The 26,388-nt window shown below is 44.3% G+C and overlaps 2 protein-coding genes across 3 annotated transcripts in view; one reads left to right on the top strand and one right to left on the bottom strand.

The window, feature by feature from the left end:
* NTMT2 (N-terminal Xaa-Pro-Lys N-methyltransferase 2) overlaps nt 1-21,339 on the bottom strand; it is a 60,733-nt gene extending 39,394 nt beyond the window's left edge. Inside the window, exons 1-2 of one of the 2 annotated variants that reach the window (XR_010607320.1) lie at nt 21,139-21,339; nt 18,513-18,590 (exon numbers count right to left, since the gene is read on the bottom strand). Coding sequence is in view for 1 of the 2 variants with exons in the window: in XM_065649115.1 (XP_065505187.1) it covers nt 5,351-5,594 (244 nt within the window). In the remaining variant the exon portion in view is untranslated. Of the gene's footprint in view, nt 1-5,350; nt 5,595-18,512; nt 18,591-21,138 lie in introns of those variants that run through there. The other variant, XM_065649115.1, reaches the window with a different exon arrangement.
* A 95-nt stretch (nt 21,340-21,434) lies between these two features.
* Nucleotides 21,435-26,388, top strand: part of KIFAP3 (kinesin associated protein 3) — a 69,411-nt gene continuing 64,457 nt past the window's right edge. The window contains exon 1 of the mRNA XM_065648994.1: nt 21,435-21,539. Coding sequence (XP_065505066.1) covers nt 21,508-21,539 — 32 coding nt within the window. The 5' untranslated portion in view covers nt 21,435-21,507. The remainder of the gene's footprint in view (nt 21,540-26,388) is intronic.

The following is a 26,388-nucleotide window of genomic DNA, read 5'->3' as shown; positions in this document are numbered from 1 at the left end:
ATTTTGGAGGCAAATGAGGGGGGGACAAAGGAAGCAGGATGGGGAATAATTACCACCAAGGACCACTCAAAACAGAATAGTGCTATTGGGTTACACATAAGCAGCATGCCCGGCATATCCTTCATCCAACAAAAGCAGCATTACCAGCCCCTCTTGTCATCACCTGCTTAAGTCAACTGCTGAACGGATACTATTAAAGCTTTAATCCATTACACATTTATGTTATGCCTGAGAAATTTATACTACAAGAAGCACTGAGCCCAGCAAGGGTCAAACCTGGGAGTTTTACACACTCCGCTGGTTATATTCACATACTCAGAAGAAACCATTTAGCTGAAGAAATTAATACAAAGGGGGCAGCAGCCAATCCCCAGCACAGCTTGGCTGGGGTGGCTCCAGAGCCTGGGAAAAAGACTCCATTGGTGACTGTGATTCCTCCAGCAAATGATCTCCATCTTCCCCTGGGACTGGTACCATCTTGCTTCCTCTCTGTCTCTTTCTTCTCCGTCTCAGATGCCAGCCTGTCTGGTGAGCAGAGCTGAATCCCTGCATGTTGGTTTTACAAGATCTTCCGTATATGAGTCCAGTGATGGTTTCTAGGGCTTGTTTAATGGACCTGTCAATGGACAGTGATTTATCCCATTTAGCTAGATTGAGGGGGAAGGCATTTACAGGCTGTCTGCACACTAGGACAGAGTGTTGCAGGCAGCTGGCAGCATAAGCAACGAATATTCAGAGTCCTTCTACTCAAAACATGAGCCTGACCTGAGGCAACACATGGGGACGATATGCTGTTCAGGATATCAGATCTATAGCGTGTGCTCTCAGATTTCTCACTCAGAACCAGTATCAGGCTCGCAGAACGCCTGCTGGGACTTGCATGCACACACCAGCTGACTGCGGCTCCCCCTGGGCCAGCCGGCGCCCCAAAGACCTGCCTTATGTGCTCACATCCGAAATCAGCCCTGGGCTCAGCATCCATAGGGTCTTCTCTGTGCATCGAAGCTTGCAAAGATCTTTTATGCAAGTCTCCTACCTGAGGGCATGGAAGGACACAGGCTAATGTAAAGGTTGCCACTGTACCCCAAGTCTTCTGCAGATCCACTGTCTCACTCATGCAGATTTATAGAGGTGATTTCCACCTCTTGCTCCCTCAGTGTTGCTCCTCCCTCTCATGAATTTGCAACACTGCCAACTCTCGCCATGCACAACCCAATTTTCCAGACGCAGCAAATCAACTTCACCTCTGATCTGCCGCGCAGCTGTGCCTGGCATGCAGGCTCCAGCAGCAGGACCAGAGGGAGAGGGAGGTTTGCCAGCTTGCAGGGCTCTAGCCCAAAAGAGAAGTGCGAGGAGGCACACATGTCCTCGGTGGCAGTTAGTGTTCCAGTTCTGCTCCAGCGTGCTTCTCCCTCATCACAGGCCCTGTCTAGCCAAAGGCATCTCCCTTTCCGTCACCCATGCGCGACTATCTTGTGCATCAGGAAATGAAATACTGGTGAGGTCTGTTCTGGATACATAGCCTGACTTCAGAGAACTTTGCAAAGGAGGGCATAGGCAGGATAGGATGATGGAGGTTGCAAGTCTTTCAGACATTGAGGGGGGCAGCTGTCTTTCACAGACAAGGTTTTCAGTGTTAAGGCAGGTAACTTGTAAGGTTTAAGGTTAGGAATGTGTTTCCAGTAAAGTAAGAAGAAACTTTTTTCATGGCACACTTGGTCTCTGAGCTGAAGATGCTGGCAAGTCCCCCAAGTGGAGATGGTTTAAAGCAGGCTGAGAACAGGAACTGGCTCCCTGAAGGTCACTCCCCAGTCATGAGACGTTAGTAATTTTCAGTCGCTGCAAACACAGTCTGGATGCAGACTGGCGATCTACAGCTCAGTGCCAACCCCTGGACTAGACAGAGCCCTTTGGCCCTGCGAAGTTCAAAACATTATCTCTAATATTTTCTTAAGGATCACTTCAAAATTTTGTTTCCCAGTGCACCTGATCTAAACCTCTAGAGAAACAGACCATTGAATATGTAACACCACGTGTAATCCCAACCTGCAGTAGACTGTCTTACAGTTCTTGGTTGCAGGGTTTACTCAGCTAAATCTCCCTGGCAGAAGTAAGTATTGCAAGTAATTTTTTGTGAAGTTTTTATTTGTGAACATTATTCTGTCACTCCAACCGCTTTCTGCAAGATATTGAACTAATTCCAGTTTGGCTGAGTATTTCCTTTTAAATGCAACATCTGCTTTGTGCATCAGTTGAAAAATAGTTATCTGAGTGTAGGGTAGAATTCACCTCTCTACTGTGGTCCAAGAACCATTTAAATTCTGTTTTATAGAGGATGAACATCAGCCCATTCCCAAAGCAGATTGTACTTACAGACACGTGCCTCACACACGGGAATATTTGTCTCCATGGACTGATCATCTAAGTTTTCCACCGCAGATCTCACCCCACTGGCACCGAGTCCCACAGCCCATGTAAACACACGCATAATTTCCAGCATCTGAGTAGCTCCATTAAAGTCCACTGGGCTTAAGGGCATTCACACACATTTAAGTACATTGTTGGATCAGGGCCTAAAGTTACTCATGTCTTTTATTTATAAATGTTACCCTGGTCTGTAAAAGTGACATGTTTCTTTTAACAGGCTGTGATACCAGATATGCTCAGCTCATAAGTAAACATGCCTAAAAGTGCTGCACCCCTGAACCTAGCAATGGAGTGGGCGGATCAAGGAGTCAGCATAGCTTGAAGTAAGCTTTCTATCTTGTTAACCCTGGGCAACACTGCAAGTTTTAATGTGAGGCTTAATTTCAGTGTTATTATTCATGTTTAGGGTTAAGCACACGCTTAACTACCCTGCTAGGTCACCGTTTTAGTGTTGCTTTAGTCATTTAATTCTGTTTACATACAGATATCTGGATCTAGTCTTGAAGCGCGAAAAGTTTAGTTCATTTCTACTCAGTTCCACTCCAAACTGAACTGGAAAATGTCAGTCTGCAGAGATGTTCAGACCCACCACATTCTGTCCTCTCTATCACAGAAAGCACTGGATCACACAATAATCCAAGCTGGAATGGACCTAAGGAGATCTCTAGTCCAAACTGCTGCTCAAAGCAGGGACAGATATGAGGTCAGATAAGTTCACCAGGACTTCATTCACCTAGGTTCTGAAAGTCTCCAGTGACTGAGAACTCTACAACCTCCCCGGGCAACCTGTTCCAATGTCTGACTGTCCTCATGGGGAAAGAGATTTTCCTTATAGCCAGTCTGAATTTCTTTTGTTTTCATTTATGGTCGCTGTCTCTTGTCCTCACACCACTGTGAGCAGCTCAGCTTCATCCTCTTCATGATCTTCTTGCAGGTACTGGCAGGCTGATATTTGGTCTCCCTGAAGCTGTCTCTTCTGGCTGAATATGCCCCATTCCCTCTCTCTTCACAGGGCATGTGCTCCAGTTCCCTCACCACCTTGGAGGTCACCCAATTCACTCCATGTCGTTCCCAGCACTGGAAGTTCAAGACTTCAAGCACATGGTCAAATGACTACTGCATAAAAGGGGTTAATCACTTCCCTTGGTCAACTAGCTATGCTTTTGTTAATACAGCCCAGGATACTGTTGGTCCTCTTTGCTGCCAGGGCACACTGCTGGTTCACGTTCAGTTGTTGTCTACCAAAACCCTACCAGCAGGGCTGCTCCCCGGCCCAGCCTGTGTTGTTGCTGCCAAAGGTTCTTCCTTTCCAGGTACAGGACTTGGCACTCGACTTTGAATTTTAGTGAATTTGAATTTCATGAGGTTCCCACTGTCTCCTTCCTGCAGCCTATTCAGGTGCCTCTGAATGGCAGTCGTGACCTAGAACTTCCAGCCAAGTCCTGCCAGTTGGCCACAATCCGCAAATGTGATGAGCAAGCAGTCCTTCACCTCCTCCAGGTTACCGATGTTAAACAGGAAAGACCCTTGCGGTACTCCACTGACCCTGAGATTTGACCATGACTTTCTGACAAGAACTATGGAGTAACAGACATACCGCATGTTCACAAGAAGGCGGAACTCACATGAAATTCTAAGCTAGATGTTCATAACGGTACCTTCTAGACTAAAAAAGATCTATTAGTACTTACACTAACAGTTAACACTGCAGGAAATCCTTCTCAGTTTCTAGTATGTTGTGTTTATTTTCAAAACAAATGAAAGAATAACATTTTCATAGACTTCTTGAGATTACATCTACCCATAATTAACTTTCCTTCCTCTCCATCTTTCCTTCCTTTCCATCGTTCACAGCTACCTACCACTAGGGGTAGGAGTATTTATCTTACATGTCTCATTTTAAATAGCTGCAGATATTGCTGTATGTGAAAAGCCACATCGGAATACTAAGATAACATGGAAATGCTTTTTTTCTTTACAGGACTCATGAATTCTACCATCTTGAGCAGAGTTGTCCCTAGGGTCTGTATAGTTTCACACCATCAGGTACGATAATCCACTCATCTAAATGGATCTTCCAATTAGGAAGGAGCCCTTAAGAACTCACATCCTTTCCATCTTAAAATTGTACAATTCTAACATTAAGTGGAGGCTGAATAATTCTGCTTAAAAACAGAGATGTTAATGTAATACATACGCAAGTCAAATCTACTTTTAACCTATATTGTTCTGGGGAAATTCTGGTTCTTATTCAGGGTCAAATTTTCATTAGAAATGAATATTCATTTTCTGCATCTAAAAAAAAAATAATGTCTTGGTATCCTGTACCAGAGGCTTTCACTGAAATTTGGTTATAAACATTTTAGAACATTTTCCTCCCAGATAACAAACAGTAGGCTAGATAGCCTGCTGCAGAGATCTGGATTACAGAGACTTAAAAATAAAAGTAAAAATCATTACCTTTCAAGCATTTTTGCAAAACAATATATAAGACAAGGCTAAGGACACACAGAATGACAACAAAACAGGTATCAGGCACTTGACAGGCAAGGCCTGTCAGCTCTGCTAGTTTTGCTTTTGTCCGTCCAAGTTCCCAACAGGTCAATGCACGTTTTACTTAAACGGTGACCAAAAAAGGTACCATCAGCCAGAAAGTGAACATCCTTTCACTCTTGTGGTCTCTCCCTTTCCCCGCTACAACCATCTGTGGAGTATTTAGGTAAAACAGCAGGGTACTGAATTAGGAGGAGCTGAGAGAGAGAGTACTGAATAGTTCAGCTTGCACTGCAATCTCTCTAGCTGGGCTTCTCAAAACTACTACTTATTGTTGCTAATGTGTCTGCATTCTACCATCTAACATGACACGTCTTTCCGGAGCATGGTCACACATACACACAGACACTCCAGCCCACCAGCTACTCACCCAGGGGAAGGTTTTCCAGCAGGTAAAGGTAACTCTGAAAGAAGTCATTTCGGATTGCCATATGCAAGACGAAGGACATACTGTGTCGACAGAGTTCTTCGTCTGTCTTGTGCCAGCGCGACTTAAAGGCCAAATGTGCTGCCTTAAACGCCATGATAAAGATGTTTTTTGCAAGGGTGAGCAGCTGCTGTGGCTGGTGCTCTCTGGGGGACCTGTCCTCCCAAAGTGGCAGAGGCAGTGTCATTTAAATTGTGGCAATGTGCTGTCATTCTATATGGGGGTGTGTGTCTAGAGCGGTGCAGGGGGCAGAGGCGGGTGAGAGGCGAGAACTGCTGGCTGGTGGCGCTGGCCCAGAGTCATCTCTGGAATGTCGCCCTCTGAAACAAGCAGGTGCTGGACAGTGATAAAAAACTCGACCAGGAAATTGCTTAGCCAGGGTAAAAGTATATCTGCTCCAAAGAGTGGCTTTAATTCAATTACACTTTTGCTAATCTGTTCAGTCTTCACTTCAAAGGAACTCAGATATTATCCAGGATCTCCCATCTCCCTCTTTTATATCTCACAGGGTGATTTTGTTTCTCTCTCCCTTACTGTTTTTCAGTTCAGGGCACCCAAGAGGAAGGCCAGAAGACAGAATATGCCTCTTTGCAAACTGTGTGTCCTAATAAACTGTGATTACGGCAAGCAAAGAGAAGCAACAGATTCAACTTCATGCTTTGCCACTGTGTACGGCACAGCAAGCCACCCTATGCACTACAATCTGCCCGGGTTCATTTAATCTGTTTAAACAGTACAGACTATCTCATCAGCAGAAGCTAGCTGGAAGAAATTGCTGTCTGGGAACACAGGAATGGTAAAGCTGGAGAAGTGTAAGAGCTTTTTGCTTTAGCTAACAAAATACACAGTAGAACAAAAGGAGACAAACTGCCCATTAACAAACTTAGACCAATATTATTGGCTGGAAAAGGGAAGGCAATTCAGGCCACTATGGCAGGCAAAATTCTAGGAAAGGGGGAGTAGGGTGAGAAGCTGAAGTGTTTCTAGGATGGAGAACGCTAAGCTACTAAAGGGGGCTGTATATCATAAGTATGTTCCATCCCAGAGAAGGATCAGGCCCTCAAGGGACAAGGAGAGACAAGCTTCAAAACCTTGTTTGCCCTTTGGCGGTTGAGGCACTCAGTGTAGTACACCTTTGACCCTTCTGAGTTGCAAAGCTACTCAGCAAAGGGGTGGGGGCTTTGTACTGACTGCACTGACCTCCACACATTGTGCCCATACGGGTTTCCCCTTTTCAAGCTGTTTATTCCAGCTGTCTGCAGTGTAAGCACTCCATAACGCAGCAACACAGGATCAGAAAGTTGGATGTTTTTAATACAAAAGGGATGCCGTATGTCCTGAGCAGCACTGCAACTGCCGACAAACATCTGACCCAGCTTCTGAGAGCGCAACGAAGACGACCTCGCCCTCACCAAGGAAAACCGCTAGTAGTTCAGCTACAGAAGATGCTAAGAAGCATTTAGCAATGTATCAATTAAAGCATATTTTCCAACATGACTCACTTCCTTAGAGCAGTCAATCTCTGATCTCTGCTTCAGTATTACTTATTGAAGATGCTACTTATTAAAAGTATTTAGGGGCAAAACCATCCCTGCGTATTACTGCCTTTCTTGTTTCCCCAGCTACCATCCTGTACTACTCATTCTCACCTAACTGCATTGGCACGCTGCTTCCCCACCTGTTCCAGTCTACATGGTCAGGTGAATGTGTCAGTGAACAGATCAGTGAATAAATCTTATTCAGAAAAATATATTCATTTTTCTTCCAAGTGCGAACAGTTCCCCAATCCAGCTCACAGCTGACACAAGGGAATTTGTCATGTGCTACAACACGGGGGCTGGAACAGCCACCTGGGAAGGCGGTGTGGAGGAGGTAGCCATCCAGCCACAATACACTTGTGACATCAGTTGGCTTTTTCTGTCTGCCCAGCGCTGTGAACGAGCTCAGTGCAGAGCTTGCGATTGCCAGAGAAATGCAAGAAGGGAGGCAGAAATGTGCGGCTGAGGATGGGGTGAGGGGAGTGGGATCATGGCAGTGGTTAATCGGGTCTAGTGCCACTGCACCGAAGTCTGAGCCCTTCATTGAACCGAGGGCGATGCTCTTCACGCAGCCTTAGAAATTCCAGCCATCCCTTGCAATAATTCAGTCCCAAATTTCTTCCTGGTTATGCATCTATCAGACAGACACCAGGCTCTCTCCAACTAATTTTCAAATATCTGGGCCCAGGCACAATCCTGGCTTATGTCTTTGTTTTCTCCCAAATCTGGCACTTTCTCTTTGCTTATCTAAATTCAGCCACTTGCCAGTTAGTGCGCCAGGAACCGTTAGTGCATCAAGACCGTATGTCAATGCTTTGGAAAGACATTGCACAAGCTCGCTTTCTCACCGACAAAAAAGACACCCTTGGGAACTCAGAGCCCACCTGTTTCACATTTGACACCATGTTTCACATTTGTCATGGCTGTAGTTTTGCCAATGTCAACTGTGTAGCAAAGTGACCTCTTTGCTTAGAGATAGCAGTGACTCCAAGCATGAAACCTAAGCCCTGAGGTGTCCTAGCGGAGTCAAACGCTGGGCCAGCACGGTGGAGGGTGCTGGGACTGCAGATTTGTGCTCAGAAGTGCCTGAAAAAGGCCACAGAAATAGCAGGTTTTTTTCAAAGAGTGGATGCTATATTCTCTGCCTATTTGTCAACAGCAGCATCTTAACATTTGCTGCTAAAAACAACTTAAAACTGCTTCACACTGTCTCTTAACCCCATATTCTGAACAGGAGTAGTATTGGTCTACCCAGAAGCTGCACTATTATATAACCTACATGTCCATTAAGAAGAAGTGTGGGGCTTGACTATGGGCACAATGGCACCCATACTACTTGTAGGATCAGTGCTGAAATGCGAGTAAACCCACTTTCCAACCTTAGTTTCCTTTCCCAAATGGCGTTTTGAGCCTTCCTGAAGTTGAAGCCAGCTAGCCAGCTTTCTTGTTCGTACTAGTGACACTGGAGAATCTGGATGTCTGGATAAACCGAAGCACTATGCTAAAATAACAGTAGGCACAGCCATAATGCATGACAGTCATTGCCTCAAACAGCTTCTGGTCTAAAATAAGAATGTGTTTGTATTTATGTGGGTAAACAAATAGTTCTTCCATGTGTTGTCTTCTTCCTCCTCATGAGATCAGGCAGCTCTAGGACATCAGGTTTATCACAGATCAAAATGAAGGATCAGCTAGAGCAGCTTCTTGTTAAAATACCTGCAGCTAATGTCTGCCTGAGGGTAGCAGGTTTAAAATAAGGTATCAGATGGCTTCTGATGAGTCATTACAAGATCCAAGGCAGATCTGTTTGTTGGAGCATCAGAGTATTTAAAGAGAAGTTTGACTTAGTTTTATATTAGTAGGTAACTACCTGTCTCTGCAGATCTGCGCTGTACACGCTACTTCTGAAACACATCAGCTTCACAGAAAAGAAAAACATATGCACTAGCTCCACATATCATACAGGTCACAAAGGGTCAATTTTCCCTTTAAATTTCTATGTTCTGCTTACAAAACACCTGGTATGCAATCTGATTTCCACACGGACAAGCTATCACGATTGCTGTAAGATGTCTCTTCATCTTAAAAAGGCCCCTATATTAATTCTTCTCCCTCATGCTCATGCCTGGCATATGTTGTCAGGAATAGATGTGGTTAAAGCAAGTAATTTTTGTTTTATCTTTTACAACAAGTTTCTAAAAGTTCCTGAAAACCACAGGATCATGTTGATTGAAGAGGCACGGGCAGAGAGCACACGTGCAGTTATGAGGGCAGTGAAGAACAGCTGCAGGTTGGCTGGCAGGTGGTAACCTTTACAACTGACTTTGCTGCAGACAGAAAAGCAACTGCCTGTATTGTTCTGACTGCAGCTTTGGTGGTTTACTCAGAGCAACAGTGTACACAAATGTTTGGGTGTCAAGCTGGGAAACAGTACTATGACAATGGATGTACTAATTGTCTGACTTGTTGAAGTCCTGAACTCTCAGTCACAATCCTCACCCACCTAAACCCCACTCATGGGTCCAATTAGACTCAGCAGTCTTCAGAAGTTTACTGTGAAAATAACTTTGGTTTGAGTTGAGTGTGGAATTGAGAAAAAATAGTGGTTTGCATTGACAAGAAACTAAAATATTTCTCTTTTCTCACCCGAAAAAAAATTTCTGTGTCAGACCAAACAAAATGTTTGCGGGGTTATTTCCCTTCTTCCACTTCTTTATTTGTTTATTTGTAACTATATTTAGGTAAATTTGGTTTCAGTGTATCATTTACAAGTACAAACAATAACAATGTTGTTGTGACCACTAGACTAGTCAGTCTTGCAAAATCACTGTGTGGCAAAAGGAGCGATGGAAACGCAGAGCAAAACAGGTCCTTGGGCAAAGACCCAACCTTGGGATAGGACTTCTCACCTCTCATGAGAAACCCTCGCTTTGAACCACGTTTCCAAAGCAGAGTTCACTGCCTGTAACCCTTCAGGGCATATCCTGCACAACTCCTGTGAGCTTTCACGGGTGCAATCACAGCAGCAATCTGTTATCATTTATACAACTGGAATTTAGCAATCTGGAATTCCATCTAAAGCAACTAAACACAGCATGTGAGCCCTATGGGTAAATCATTATAATTCATGTACATGAAATTGGCCAGACCTTTATCCCTATGGAGGGAATATACAGTTCTTCCCTTTTAATCCTTCTAGCTCTGGACCAACATTAAACTACATTTTTAAGGGAGTGAGTGAAGCCCCTCTTAGGCAGGAGTGGGAGCCTGTCTCGTGATGTCTCAAGCACAGTGACAGTCACAGTGGGACCCTGACTTGGAGATCCATAAACAGTCTGCTAATGTAAATTGCGATATTTGGGGAGGGCTCCTGCAAGCTTTGGCTGTGAGGATTTTATTTGGTTCTGGCTAGGGACTCCCAGTAATGCTGGGGCTGAAGGGCAGGAAGGGCAGGGTTCCTGATGAAACTGCAGCAGAGGCTGCTCTGTTGTTCTTGATAAGAAGCATGACAGCTGTGCCCACAACATCTGGTTTTCATTGAACCCTAGTGAGAGTTCCTTGCTGAGTCTCTTCCACCCCATATGTGGTGGTTTAATTGATGGAGCCTGAGAAGGTTTTAGGTCCAGCATGGAATGCCGCCTTTCACTGTGATATGTGACTCCAGATATAGTAAGAGCTGGGCTGCTTAGAATAGTCTTTTAAAAGCATTTCTTCTCAATATTGAATTCTGCATATATTGCCCTCTGTTGGCTCAAGTGCATGATAGTTGTAGCCTTGTGCGTGTGTGTGTATAGTTCCTATCCCCCTACAGCTCTGCATTTAAGAATGCAGGCACAGCTCTCAAACCAAAGAGGAAGGGGGTCTGCAGACTGGCTGTCTCAGCCACCTTGGACTGCACATAAGAAGAGAGATTTCAGGAGTGACCAGAGAGGACAGTGGTTTGGTAAGCCAGGACAAAGAGGATGTTGCGCACTCAGGAAAAAGCACGGAAAGCAATACAGAAAAAACAGCGGGTGAACTGGGCAAGTGGGAGGTAAGCTACTCTTAATCTCTTTCAGCTCTGGTACGCAACTGCCAGAAATGCTTTGGTAAAAAGTCTGTCAAGGCTTTATTTTCAGTTCCAAAGCAAAAGAAGGTGGACAAGCCACACCATCAAAGCTCCTGCACACAGCATTGTCAGAAAAACATGCCTTTTCACTTCCTCTCAGCTGGATCTTTCCTACCTATGGCAAATGACTGACCCGTCTGCTCAGAGCAAAAAGCATCTTGCCCAGATATCTTGTCCCTGACAGCAAACAGCAGCAATGCCTAGGGAAACAGTCTAAACCCATTAGCTAGGAAATGTGCCTTGGCTGGTTCTTAGCACTCACATCCTGCCCCTGCACAGAGACACATCAGATAGTTTCCTTAACTCTTAAAAGACCCAGGCATGAAGCCTGCCATCCTGGGCATACCAGGGCACATGCTAGTGATGTGCTGGGGCATGAGAGTGGTGATACCAGGAGGGGACGGCCTTTCTCTGGAGTGCGAACGTCATGACAAAACAGAAACTCCAACCTGAGGAACCAGGGAGTGCAATGGATAACAACAGACCTGTAGAAATAAGTGATGTGGGCAGATCATGGGTTAGAGAGGCCATTTAACCTTCTGCAACATGCCTATCTTACTAGAGAGGCTGACACGTAAAGATCCAGGATTTCAGATCTGCAGCTCTGTAGACTCCTCTCAGCTGTTGGCTAGGATGACAGACATCAGATTGGCCATTTCCCTGATCTAGACTGGAAAACATGTTGTTCTGCGAGCCATGGAGCAAACAGACGCTTAATTTCTTTTAGATTTGTGCCTTAACTGCTTTTATCTGAAATAAGTCCCATACCTCCTCTGACTTGCTGCCTATTGTGAAAGGTCCACCCTGGACAAGAAACTGCCTGTGCTGCAGCCCATCCAGAGCTGCTCCAGGACAGCTTGGCCAGCCCATTCATCTGTGCTATCTGTTTGTCTGGCTAGTGTGCACAGGGGGACTGACCCCTCACTGCTGCCAAAGAACTGAACTCTCCTTAACTCTCCCTCAGTGCACTCCCGATCATGGGTCTCTCTTATTTACCTGGCAGCCAGAGCACACAAACCTCTAGAAACTTAATTAACTTTCAAACTCTGCACACATCTTTCAATGGTGATTGCGCTTGGCCAACAAGTCATGAAGTTTATTGAAGGGAGGAAGAAGAGACCTGATGAATGCACGGATAGGCAAGGCAAGATAAAACTAATTTCCTGAGGAAGCCCAAGGAAAGCAAGCTGAAAGGAAAAAAGAAAAGCTGACTGTAGGGAACAAATCTGACAAGTGATCTTGAAAGGGCTCTTCCAGCTTTAGGTCCTGAGAAGGAACGGTTTGGCAGAAGCCAGGTCCGATTGCACACCATGGAAATTAGAGGGGGTCAGGAGCTGTAAGCAGCATTTTTACAGTATCAGTAAAAGTATAATACCCCTGCAGTACAGGTATAGGGTACCGGTGACACTGCTGGCTTGGGTAGCCTTCATCCTTAAAGTGTCTGAGTTATGTGGAGTTTCACAATACTAGGAACTATGCAGTTAAATCCTGTGCATGCCTTGGAACATTAAACTCACTTTCTGGAAAACCAAGTGATAAGTATCAAGGAGCAAGAAAACTAGATTAAGCCCAACTCCTGGACAGCATAAACACATGGGAACATGGACTGCAGAGACTATAAACACACCTTTTCTTGGGAAATACTGCTCTTACTCACAGGAACGGCTCAAAATCTGCAAAACCCACCTTTGTTCAGAACTAAAAGAAGGCACCTAAATGATCAAGACTGAAAACGATTTGCTTTGCGTGAACACTTCCTAGCTGAGCTCTCAGACTAGAACCATCCAAAAGCCAAATATATGCGCGTTGTCCTCTGGAAGCAAAAAATAATCCAGAGATGAGGAGTTCAAGATGGTTAAATGTTTCTTCCAGAGGCTGGGGATTAGAAGTCTGGGCAAGTAGCAGAAGAAGAAAAAAAAAAGAGTAAAATAAAAGAAGAAACTCTTAAGTGACCTGACAAGGGAAACTTAAATCTTATTTTTAAGGGGTTAAGTTGTACTAAAGCTTGAAAAATTAAATCCACAGCTGTCTCCAGAGGACTATATCTCACTAAGAAAGCTTCAAGTAAGTTTATCATGTATCCAACACCTAGACATTGGACCTCAGGGACCACTACGATAATATTTCCTCTGGATTAGCAAGAAAGCTAGTAAGTGACATTTGTACGAGACTAAAATTAAGTTTAAGGGGTTTTCTTATTATAAAATGATAAATGAAGAATGAGCACACTGGGAAGGAAAGTTCTTACAGTTCATAAATCTAACACATCCTCACTATTTATTTAAAAATGCACTGTTATCTCCTAAATTAGTTTTATCTGGTGACATCAGTAATTTGATGTTTTTACGTGTATCATCCTCCCAGTGAGGATCAACATGTTCTTTACGAGCAATATTTTTAATCTCATTCCTTTATGAGGAATGCTTTTAATTTCAGAGACATGAGCACTGGCATCAAGACAATATAATACATATGAAAAAATTCAAGAACAAAACTTTAGGAAACACAGGGTGGATCTGGCACAATTATGGTGCTTGCCTTCTTCTGGGATTCTTCACTACTAGCCAATAAAGCCCAGGATATGCTGGAATGCTATTAATTAACTCACCTCGCTGTGCCTTGCCACGATAACTGATATGCCCCTGGGTTCCAGGGAAATCTTATGAATCATATGAGATGCAATACTTAGCCAGAGCTGGGTGAACTAAGGACAACTTTAATATGTTAACTTTGGAATCTGAAATCCAGCAGCAAATTCAGTTTTGTACAGAAGGCACAAAATAAAACTCAGACATCTATACAAACACCAATGTTGGAGCTTTGTAGCACAAAGCACTTCTTATTTATGCATTTCACACTTTCTGTGTCTGTCTAGAATACATTGAGGAACAGACCACAGGTCCCCACAGAAAAATGCCCACAGCCTGTGGACGGACTACAGTGATGGAGCATTATCTCGTTCTGCCCACAAAGCGCATCAGTGATAATAGTGTTTCCCCTTTCTATGGAAAATCCTGAGTCACACATACCCATGTACTACTCTGTGCTTGTACAGATGCATACGTAGGAGGTGTAATGAAGAAAAGGCATACATTGCAAAATTAAGTGGGTAAAGTGAAATGAGGGGAATTACCTAAACAGTTTACAGATGGTAACTAAATTAGTTGAAAGCTGAAGGATTGTTTTTTCAACACACAGCTCAACAGCATTGTAAAACTTCCATTACTGTAACCCAGAAGCTCATGAGAAATAGTAATTACTAGAGCTGAACTCATGGGCTCTCATATTTACTTACCCACAGGCCGGCCAGACCAGCACCTGATCCTTCCTTCCCCCAGTGCTTTCCAGACTCCTGGAAAGTACAGCTGGGACAGTGAAGAATGTTTCTTCACCCCACGTTCCCTTCCACCTCTCAGGTTTCCTGCTGCCCCCCATGCACTTTGTTTATAACACCAGCACCTTCCTCTTCTGACAGTCTCTTCCAGGCGCTCTACACACTCTCCTGCTGTTCCTTCCCTGTGTTTCACAGCCAGCGATGCCTCTTGCTGTTTCTGTGCTGAGCTGGCTAGGACACCACCTGGAATGCACACCGCTCTAGAGCTCAGGCTGCCTGCACGTCACATCTGCTCATCAGAGGCATTTTGGGAAGCTCCTAGGGAAAAGATATCTTGCCTGATATCATCCCGGCCAGAACTGATGGCCTAGGTGGAGCACAAGGTGGGGTCCAGGCAGCAAGCAAGTGCAGCCTTAACGCTCTCCTAACTGTAAGGGAAATGCAGCCACAGCTCCCATGATGAGCCTTCACTATCTGCACCTTGCTTGTCATCGACTCCCAGCTGACTGTCACATCAGTTACATTTTTTCTTACAACTGTCTCTGTTCTATACATTTTTCTAGTTTCCACCCCAGCCACATTGCCATAGATAGTTCTGGGAAGACCAATTAGGATGAAGGGGCAAGTGCACTAAATCAAACAGAAGTACAGGATCTGCTTGGATTTCTGATGAGTCTAAAACTGACTTCTCATCCACCCAACCCAGTGGACTAATTCCTTTATTATTATGAACCACAATGTAAATTAAGCAAATCAGCATATGAACAGAACCCATGAAGGAATTTACTGTACACTCATCATCCACATTATCAGATTTGAAACCAGGAGTGACTTCCATGACCATCTAGTTGGCCCTTCAGTATAAGACACAACAAAGACTCCCACATCAAGACCAGCCCTATCACTACCAAGTGGAGGGATTACTCCATCCCCATAAAAAATATGAAGTTATCCTTCCTACCCATTCAGCACTGGAAAGACTTCAGCTGAAGTACTGTACGCAGGTTTGGGCATGGCTCTTCAAAAAAAACATGGGCTGACTGATAGCTTTGATACAAAAAACAAATGGTTTTCTTGCAACAACAACAATTCAGTGCTGGAACAGATTCCCCAGGAAGACTATAATGCCCATCACTGAAGACTGAATTAGTGATAGAAATAATATGAGTACAAATTATTTGACTTGGGGCAAGGAGATAGACTAACAGAGGTTGCTTCAGCACAATTTGCTATGAACCTATGAGTCTGCTTAAGCAGGAGCATTTGTTTCACAAAGACATCTACTCCTGACATAAAGACTGATAATAATGGGGAAGCATCCAGCCATAAATCCTAAGGTAAATTATTCCACAGGTTAAGTGCTATCCCACTAAAATTTTATGCTTGATTTCAGGTCTGCATTCATCTAGCTTAAATGCCTCTCCTTGCGCTTCTACTCCGCTATGCTGCTCACGCGCTTTGGTTAAAATTAAGTGGATACAAACACACAGATGCTGCTATCTGCAAAAGGAGCAGGATTTTACCTGATGTTTCAAACAAGGCTAGTGTTGTCCAGGATAGTTCAAAAACTTAATGAGAAAGATTTTGGCTGTAAAGTGTTGTGCAAGATCTTCACTTTTTCTAAGGAAACAGTCATTGTCTGAGATATTTATAATAAATTGTTGGAATTGGAAATTTCCCTTTTGAATCTGTTTGAAATGAGTAACTCGCTTTAAGTCAAATGTCACCTGAGCAACATCACTTCAGCTGAGGTACGCATTCTGTACTCTCTTTTTGCTTTTTTTGACAAAAACCTAAAAAAAGGTAATTATTTTTGAGCAAAGTAGAAAGAATTTGATGATCACATGCAGAATCCTTTTCTTTTGGAGGGGAGGGACGAGGAAGAGGGGGAATTCCTGATTTATGATCAAATATAGACTCGCTCAAGTGTAAAGGAGACCCCTTCTTGAAAACACTTAAGCTGGTGCTTAACTTTATTACTGTGGCAAAATTAAGCATGAGCTTGAGCGGTTGCAGAGTCAGAACCATAAAATGTCACAGCCTTTATAGCTATGAGTCTGCTTTCTGCCTGCTGCATCTAATAAACATTAAGAGGTGAAATTCTGTCCCCATCAGGGTCAACAGTAAAACTCCCATTGACTTCAGCAGAACCAGGATTTTGCACAAGAAATCTCCATCATTGTCACTGGGGCCCACAAGTTGGTATTAGCAGAGAGAGGCCATCTGCTCACTCTTGTATGAACACTTTTGTATTTAATCATTCTACGTTTGCCTTAGTCCAATTAAAATCAGCCCAAACTGAAAGCACATCCTTGGCTCTTTGGATAGGGATACTGCATTTCAGGTTGTTTGTCAGAAAATAAGCAGAATTCACCATACATGCTGAACACACACACACGTACGCACAGAGAACATATTGATGTGCAGATGTGGCACTTAGGGACATGGTTTCGTGGTGGACTTGACAGCGTTAGGTCTACTGTTGGACTCAAGGATCTTAAAGGTCTTTTCCAACCTAAATAATTCTACGAAAATACACAACATACTGTTCTGTGTTCCTCACAGCAAAACTCCCTCTTAAAGGGTTGACCACTTAAAGAAAAAAAGAGGTAATGTAGCACCATTGTGGTACATTTTATATCTTCCAACACTTCTTAGATCAGCCTTGCTTAGGACATGAGTAAACTGGTATTTTTCCGTAAGCAGCAACTCTCAAGTCTTAAGTCAGGCACTCAAAGTCTAACCAGATGGATGCTTTGCCATGTCATCAGCTGCAGCTGAGCTTGGGCACTGTATTCCTGCCTGCAGGCTTGCACAGGTCTGCACATGCAGAGTTTATAACACTCCAGCTGCTGAGGAGCACTGAGGCACAAGATGGCAAAGGTCAGTTTACCACCAGCTGGAAATACTCACTCAGCCAAGTGAACAAGTGTACAAGGCCATCAAACAAGATCACTGTCATGGAAGTGAGCAATTCTGATTTGGATAAACCAAGGGAGAAAACAGGATACCCTTTGCTCTGTGATGTCTAGTTAAAAAAAAGCTCTGCTTCTCTATGAAGAGGTCTGCTTCTTTTCACATCTTTAGATTTTTCTTTCTACATTTGAAACAATGAAAACCTACAGATATTAATAATTTTCTTCACTGGTTTAAATGAGCCACAAATTGATGCATTTTCTTAGGTCAGTGTTGAATGAGATCATTATAAAATACAAATCAAGCTCTCTATAAAGACTGTTTTCATTTTTGTGAAGTCTCATGTTCAAGGCTAACAACAGCACCCAGTCTTTACCAGTGCGATCATGTATCATATTGAAAAAGTCTTTCACTTGCACAGATGTCCCTGTCACTGCTGATCAAAAAGGCATTCAAGAATCACCTTGATCTGTGTCCCAATATTAATTTCATGCAGAAGAGTTAAGCCAGACTTTCCCTTTGCATATCAGATTTTGCTTTGCCTCGTCTCACTCCTTCCTTCCAATATAAACTTTTAAGCCCACGGTTTATTATCTCCATACCTCAGTCACTTATTATGCAACAGCACATCAGAACATCATCATCATCTCCGTCCCCCACTGAGCAGCATAGTCTAATCACTTAAAATGTTTGTCTGAAAGCCATTCCTTCAGATTGCTCTACTTTATTTTAGCTAATAAAAGGCCTTAAGGAGTTTTATACATAGTTCATTTTTACAAGGTCTAGGAAAATATCCTTTATTCACTATTTTTCTCCTCAAATCTACCCATATTCTTTTTTTCTGAGAGCAAGATGCAATCTTTGATGAAGAGATTACAAATCTCAGGGTTGCGTTGGTTTCTTAATTCCACATGACAGAATTTAATCTATTACATTTTAACAATTCCATTTGCTATAGAAAAGCAATGTTGGTTATCACAATGACATAAAAAATGTGTAAGAGTCAACGAAACTTTGAAGAAATCAGATCCCAAGGCATTTTCGACATGCAGTCTCATGGTTATATATCAAAGACCCATATAAAGCTCACTGAAGACAATGGAAACATCTTTGTTGACTTCAAAATCAGGCTTAGCATCAGTACTTTTCAGTCATAATGAATTTGTTTCATACTAAGAGAACAAATAGGAAGAAATAAGATTAAGTTACCATGAGACAGTATGGTGTGTGTTGCTCCAACGTCGCAGAGTGTATTCTGTCTAGCTTGTTAAGAACATCTGGACACACCTTGAGAAAAAAAAAAAAGACAAATAATCTCTTTTTTTTTGCATAAAAGTGTGCTTCCTCAATAATATTATAAAGGGTTTTCGCTTTTTTAATGCAAACAACAAAATTGTTTTCCATCTCTTCTACTCTTCTTCTACCTGACTCTAGAACAGTATTTCTTAAAACTGCTCTAAGAAAACAAACCCCCAAACCACCCAAAGAAAACAAAAGAGGAGAAATCCAGAAATACTGCACATTCCAGCAATCGCCCTTCTGACTCAAACACCACTCCTCCTCCTTTTGTATGCTTCTACCATGCAGGTGAGGGGAATCTCCAGGGTCCTGTGGTAATGCCATAAACCACAACACACTATAACAAAAGGGATATAAGAAATTGTGCAAAGCAACATCAACAGCTCAGGGAACGGCTGTAGAACCAGACCTCGGGCAGCATTTGGTTTACGATTTAATTTTAAAAGAATCTACCATGCACAACAAGGTTTTCAGTGTTTGTGCCATGTGGTTTTCTAAACCCAGCATCAACTGGTTGCTGCTGACAGACAAAATTATCTGATCGTGGCACTGCTTGTGGCTCGCTCACTACACAGCTGAGGTATTTTCATTTGGACTCTGTCAGGCTGAGACAAACTCTGCTGCCCTTTTACTCTCTGACAAACAGCCAATTTTAGCCCAAACCTCATGGCACGCTTAACTGCAATAAATGTTTATTTTCCCATATTTTTCAGGTCCCACATTCTTTCGTATCATTCTCATCTTGTAATCTTTGACCTACTCTTTCATAGGTGGCTACAACTATTCTCTACTTGTAGGCATATGTAACCAGATTAAAAAAAGAAATTCGCAGTGAAACAGATAGAGATTGTCAGGTACTTGGCACTCAAGAAATACCAGAGCATTTATTTATATGACTTCAAAGTTTAACGCTTGGCTTGTGCTTATCTGAAGAGCTGCTGACATTACTGAAGAACTGTTGCTCTGATCAGGTAATCATATATATATTTTTCTCTACGACAGTCATTAATACTGTTCTAGCAATGTTTTGTATATTCATTACTCTAAAGTAGCACTTCATATTTCACAGGATACTTTCTTTTTCCATTTTTTGTTAAGAGAAAGGCAGGGAACAGTATGGATACCACAAAATATTTTTTGCTGCTGTTACAGATTATGAAAATATAAAAATTGTTAGTGTTCAATAGGATCAGCAGACATTAATTATTTATTCTTAATATTTTGCCACAATAAAACCAAAAGTTTAGGTACATGACTATTATTTATTTGTATATTATCCCTATGACTCTGGGTAGACAGTCATTTCAACTGTATGTAATGGGGCTGCAGTCCAGCAAAGAGCACTCCAGAAAACAACACATGCAGGGATCTGCCCTGCATCTTATACTTAACTGCTGTTAATTGCTACAGAGCGGTATTGTCTTTCTATTCTGAAACGCAAACAACAGTCCCCGCTTCTCACATAACTCTTGAAATAAATAATCTCTGCAAACCCCACACAACAGTTTTATTGCATTTTACAAAAAAACAAGCAGAAATGAAAATCCTATTTTGAGGAAATACAGAGAGAGAGTTTAAAAAAGCCAACAAGATGCTGCTGCCTCTAGTTCTACATGTTAGCTGTTTGGTTTCTACTCAGATGGTCAACAGGACCCATGGGCAGCTGGGATGGGCCTGTTTACCTCTATCATGGATATTATAACCAACAGCTTAGACGAGTCTCCATTCTGGACTCAATGCTGCTCTGATACAAACTTTAGTTAAACTTCAGCCCATTAAGATCGTTTCTGATACCTCTTGGATATGATGCTATTTGGTTGTTATTTAGAGTGGCTGGGAAACAAAGGAAAGAGACAGAGGACTGAGGTGCTGGCTGTACAGTGTAACTTTTCCAACATCGATTTTGGATTTCTAGCCACACGCCTGAGGCTGAAGCCACAGCTGTGTCACCACCCCACGCCTCCTGCATTGGTAGCTGAGCGACAGCGCTACCCAAGAGGAAGACTATGTTTCAGAACACCTTGCTGACCAAGGCTGCCTCAAGGCTGGGCTTAGCTGAGAGCTGATGCTGAGGAAAAGCGACAGCTCAGATGGCCCTAACAGGGCAGGCCGCCATAACAGCTGCTCTTCAATCCTCCCCTAAATATTGCAACCAGGAGCACAAAGTCTCCTTATGCCTGGTGCTCACAACGTCCTGAAGTACCAGGCATGAAATAGGTGGGATCTCTGAGAAAGGGCAGGACTGATTCTTGACTCCCAGGGGTCAAGGGCCTGTGACCATGTCCTACACGGACCTTCGCTCTCCTCAGTACCATTAACTTTGCTGAGGGACCAGCCTCACCCGGCCTGCCCTGCATGGGGCCTGCAGGCCGCCATGTCCCGCTGGCCCACCGTGGAGGTGCGGACAGACCCCACGGCAGCGGGTGGAGTCGGTAACGGCCCCACCGGGGTGCTGAGGCCTGTGGGGCAGCCCCGGCCCTCAGGGGCGGCGGCTACAGTCCGTGGTCTGCGCGGCCCCTCGGCCTGGGGAGCTTACCTAGCATGGTGGGTGGAGGCCGCTGCCCAGCCTGCGCACCCTGAGGGGGCACTGGGGACCACGGCCTCGTGCCCCGGTCTCCGGAAACGACGGGGCGGGGCGGCCGCCTCACGCCTCGGGCCGGGCCCGGCGAGACAATGGCTCCCCCACGCCTGCAGAGGGCGCCTGGCCGCGCGTGGCCGGCACGGCGCGCAGGAGGAGCGGCGGAGGGCCCGCGCAGTGCGCATGCGCGCTAGCCGCCGGGAGCGGCGGCGGCGGCGGCGGCGCGTGCGCGTTCCCAGCCGGCGGGGCGGGGCGGGGCGGGGCTCGCGCTCTCCCTGGTAACAGCTGCAGCGGGGCCGCGCCCGGCCCGGGCCTCCCCCCGCCGCCATGCAGGGCGAGGACGCCCCGTACCTCAAGAGGTAACCGGGGGGCCTGCCCGGGGTGCGGGGGGGCGGCGCGGCAGGTTGTCCTGAGGGGTGGAAGGCGAGCCGTGGGGCTGAGGCGCGGCAGGTTGAGGTGGGGGCTGGGCGTGGGGCTGGGGCGTGGCAGGTTGTCCCGAGGGGCGGCGTGGGGTGTGTGGAGCTGCGGGGTGGCGGGCTGCGGTGCTGGGGGGTGGGTGGGAGGTTGCGGGGTGTGGGAGCGCAGTGGAGCTGAGGCGTCCCGGCCGGTGGTGGGGGCTGAGTGGGGGGTTGTGGAGTCAGGGGGCAGGAAGAGGCTGTGGGGAGGGGAGGGGGTGTGGGGCTGAGGGGCTGCAGGTTGTGGTGAGGGCTGGCCTGGGAATGAATGGGAGGTTATGAGACGGGAAGTCATAGATTGGGTGGAGTGATTGGGATTGAGGAGTGACTGGTTCGGGAAGTGGCTGGAGGTTGGGGTGTGGGGGCAGAAGATGGATGGGAAGCTTTGGCTTGAGTGGTTTGAGAATGAGAGATAAGTTTGTTTGGAGCAGGCTGAGGGGTGGCTGCCTAGTCTGGTGGCCAGGAGACTTGTAGGGGGGCTGGGAGGCTGAGTTAGGGATGAGTGATGGTCATAAGGTGGGTTTAGGGCAGGCTGAGAGGGTGGAATGGGTGGCATGCTGGTGGTAGCTGATTGGGGGAAGGTGGCAGTTCGGAGGGGTGCACTGGTTTGGGGATGGTTGTGATGATGTTTTGTGGTATACGTTTGGGATGAGGTTCTGAGGTGGCAGCAAGTGGAGAGGGGAATGGATGCTATTAGATGAGTGGAGACAGTTGTGTGGGTATTAGGTCTTGGGGTGGGATAGGTGGTTGCTTTGGGGAATAGATGGGCTGGGGAGGGATATTAGGCACTAAGGGCATGTTGTGGGTATAACTGGGAGGGACAAACTGTTTTGGTGATGTTAGAGCATGGCTCGGCAGATTGGAGGGGGACAGATAACAAGGTAGGACAAATGGAATGTCTTAGGAGTTGGGATGGTAAACTGAAGGTGAGAGAATGAGTATTGTGAGAATTGAGGTGCTGTATGTGTCCATGTAAAGGAAGACTGGGAGGAAGGATGGGATAATGAGGTGAAGGCTGAAGGAGCGAGACAGGATTGCTGTAGGGAATGTGAGCAGGTTGTATTGAGCATTGGGAGGGTAGGTTGTGTTTGAACAAGAAGGATCAGAATATGATTCGAGGCATAAGGATGATAGGGTGGCAGAATAGGTGACGGGAGTAGAGAATGTCTGGGGATGGGTTGTGGAGGGGAAGCACTACTAAATGCTGGCAGCATGGGTAAGAAAGGATAGCAGGTGGAGACATGATCCTGAGAGGTAACTATGGTGTATAAAGTGGGTGATCTAGGTTAAGTGTTAAGGATGTGATGAATGAATGATGCCTTTATCTGTCTGTTAGGCAGTAGAGACCAGTCAGCCTAAAGAAAAGGATCCAAGTAGGCAACTAGTGAATGTTCATCAGTTGTTTCAGAACAAAAGTGCTAGCAGTCCCAAAAGATGTCAGGCCATCTAGGCCTCTGCTAAGATTTGATGTATGAACGGTGTCACTTTCTCCTGCCATGCAGGTGATATTATCATCTTGAAGGATAAAAGATGTGGAGCTCCTGGTCTTTTTCTTTTTTTTTTTTTTTTTTTTCCTTTCCCCTTCCCCCCCACTTCTTGACACCTTCCTTTCCATGTTATTAGCCTATGCAGAACTTGCTGTTTAGGCTGTCTGGGTTTTTTCTTGTTTTTTCTTCCTCATATGCCACGTATTAAGACCCATAATCATAACAGTGGGAAAAACCTCTTGATAATCTTTGGACATTAATTCTGTCATGTAAATGTCATGACAGATGAAAATCAAATGGCCATCTGTAATTAAATAGATAACTGTAGCTTTAGAATGTTCTTGCATGTTCTGTTTGTGCCCTCTTATGTATTTTTGGAGGAATCTTCTTTATTTTGTAGTCATGACTGCAACAAGTGTAGTTTTCTCTCTTATTAGGGAGCACGAACCGAAAAACATCAACCATGCTGTTAACGTGACTGGGCTTGTGTGCAAGTCTGGTACCCCTCTGATCCCTGTTTCCCTTTGTCATCCTCCATGAGCAGTCTCCCTCCCACCAAGTCTGATTTGCTGGGATTTGTTATTGGATTTTCAGCCTTATCTACGTGTGCAATTTGTGCCACTTACAATTAGGATAGTTTGCGTTTGCTTTTTCCCCCTGAAGGAATTAGTTAATAAAGGGTATTCACGCACCAGCTTTGGTTATGTGAGCTCAGCTGGCACAGCTTTTGTCTGTAGGAAAGCCCTTCCTCTATTAAACCTTTAATGGAACAGAATTCTTGTTGACAAAGCAGGCGGTGAAGTGAAAGGACAGGCTGATGTGTGCGAAAGCTCCCCAGTGCATTGCTGCTGCTTCCAGTTTTAAGAGTGTCTGTATTTTTAAGTGTTTTATGGAGTAACAAGATGGATAGAAAATCAGTAAAGTAGATGTTTGTTGGTTTGGGAGGGAGGATTTTTTTTTTTCTTTAAATGTGATGCTGGCAATCTGAATGCAGTGGTTTCCAAATGGAAAACAACTTTAGTGGCTGTGTAGTGCATTTTAGTGTAGGTCTTCAAGCAGTTCACAAAATAAGATTTTTTGCAGAGAGGGAACTTGAATGTGAATTGATTTGTGACTGTTAGCTAAGAAATAGCTCAAGTAATGAGGATGGTTATCAGTGTGAGAGGGCAGAAAATCTCTGCAGCTGTTTGGCTTATCCATCTGTCCCTCTTAAGCAAAAAATTAAATATGGGAAATGTTAAAACTGTTTGAGCAGTCCTAGGCTGAGGTTCTGCTGGTCACTAAGCTCATCAGTGGTATACTGCTGCCAGAAGGTCTCACTCCTTCCTCTTTATCCCTGCTCATCGATAGGAAGTGTTATTTCCTTTCTATAGAGCACTTTAATTGCACAGCACATTAAAACTCTCTCTGCCCAAAACATGAAGAGTTTTCTGTTGGATTGCTGGAAGTGGCTGTGAAATGGTTTCACGAGCCCTTACACCAAGGTCACTGCCAGGAGCAGGGAAAACATGGGAAGATCTAATCCTTTTGGCAATGATGAGCAGTTAGTTCAGCTTGGTTATTGTAAAACTATACCCAGCTCCTGCAGGCTGCTTGTCCTCCAGCCATCGTTTTCTCTGTATCTGTAAATATTACCAAGCCGTCACTCAACACAGGTTTGACTGTTGACATTTGTGATTGGGATCTTATGGTAGGTCTGAATATGGGGGTAGTATATTTGGGGGTGGGCAGTGAAGGCAGGTTTCTTTTGAAATAGATTTGCTGTAAGCTTTCTTTGCTGTAAGCTTTCTTTGCTGTAAGCTTTCTGCCCTGCAAGGCTGGACCTTGTGAGAACAGAGAACGGACTGTAATAAAGCATCTGATTCAAAGTACTATTAAAGGAAAAAAAAAACCCTGTAAGTCTCTTCAAAAAAACCTGAAGTGATACATGGAGTTCTACAATCTCATCAAGGAAGATGTTGCTCTTTAGCAGTGTGCTGTATTTGTTTGCCCTGTAATTTTGTAAGGCTGATAGTTGAACTAGACTCTTCACTTCCCATAGCAGACCTTTCTGTGGTTTGTGGATTTTTTGGGGCAGCTGTATCTCAAGGAAAAAGGTATTCTTTGTAGTTGTATTCTGGAGAAGGGGAAGCAGCCACCATAGTAGCTGGGTAGATGGAGGCATGCATTTCAAACACATTTTCTGAAGAGAGTGGTTACACTGAAGGCTGCATCTGGATTTGCTAACGTTTTCAGCACTATGAGGCTGAAGTAGTTTTCCCTGGGCTAATTGACCTGATGCTGTAGCTAGCTACTGTTTCATCTATGCTGATCCAACTACTGGTGAAGCCACCTGTAAATCTGTTTATTGACATGATCTGTATTAAAAACAAACAAAATAAAACAAAAATCCCACATACCCAAACAAAACCTCAAAACAAACAAAAAAAACCCCACTCACCAAAAACCCAACCCACATTAGGAAGTTGTTTTTAATCTGCAGTGTTTTAGCAGTCTGGTTTATGGCATGTCTGTACATACTCTACTGGCAGTACCAATGGGAAAAGGGGCAAGGGTCATCTTACTGCCAAAGACAGAAATGTGTAACTGTTCTCTGGATGTGGTTCTACCACCACTTGAAAATAGAAGTGAGATGTAGCTTCATGGCCTTTTATCCATCTCCTGTTCTCATGGCCCTTGTATCTCTGCGTGGACGTGGAGTTGCTGGCACAAAGGAGGAGAGACCAGGACAGATTCTTTTGGCAGAAACATACCCAGAGTGCTTTTCTGCAGAATGCTTTTCCAAAATATATGTAGCTGTAGTAAAGCAGATAGATATGCTTGATTTATACTTGATAATGGCAGCTGTTGATCTGGTAATCCCTGAGCCCAGCAACAAACACAATGATGTAACGAACAGTGGTGAAGAGATTTGTGCTTGAGGAGGGATTAGTGAATTTGAAATACAATTTTTTTGTAATTCATTCTTGGTGGATTTTTAAGTGTTAAGATTTAGCTAGGCCTACCAAGAGAGTCTTTGAAGAATAATTTCCTTTTGTAAGTGACTATACTCACACCACTAGATCAATGCCACTAGCAGAAGATTTTGCTATACTGACAATGCAACAGGGTCTCAATTGGGAAATTCACCTTCTCTGTGAAATGCATCTTTTTCATGATTGTAGCTACTTAAGAGAGGTAGGAGACTTAGAAATCAAATATTTATCCTGTTTATTCCTTGACTTCTGTGACTAAGATTTGACCAGTGGCTTGGGTGTTTCGGTATG

Source organism: Caloenas nicobarica, chromosome 20, assembly GCF_036013445.1.
Source record: "Caloenas nicobarica isolate bCalNic1 chromosome 20, bCalNic1.hap1, whole genome shotgun sequence".
Classification (NCBI taxonomy): domain Eukaryota; kingdom Metazoa; phylum Chordata; class Aves; order Columbiformes; family Columbidae; genus Caloenas; species Caloenas nicobarica.
This window is presented reverse-complemented; position numbering and strand designations above follow the sequence as displayed.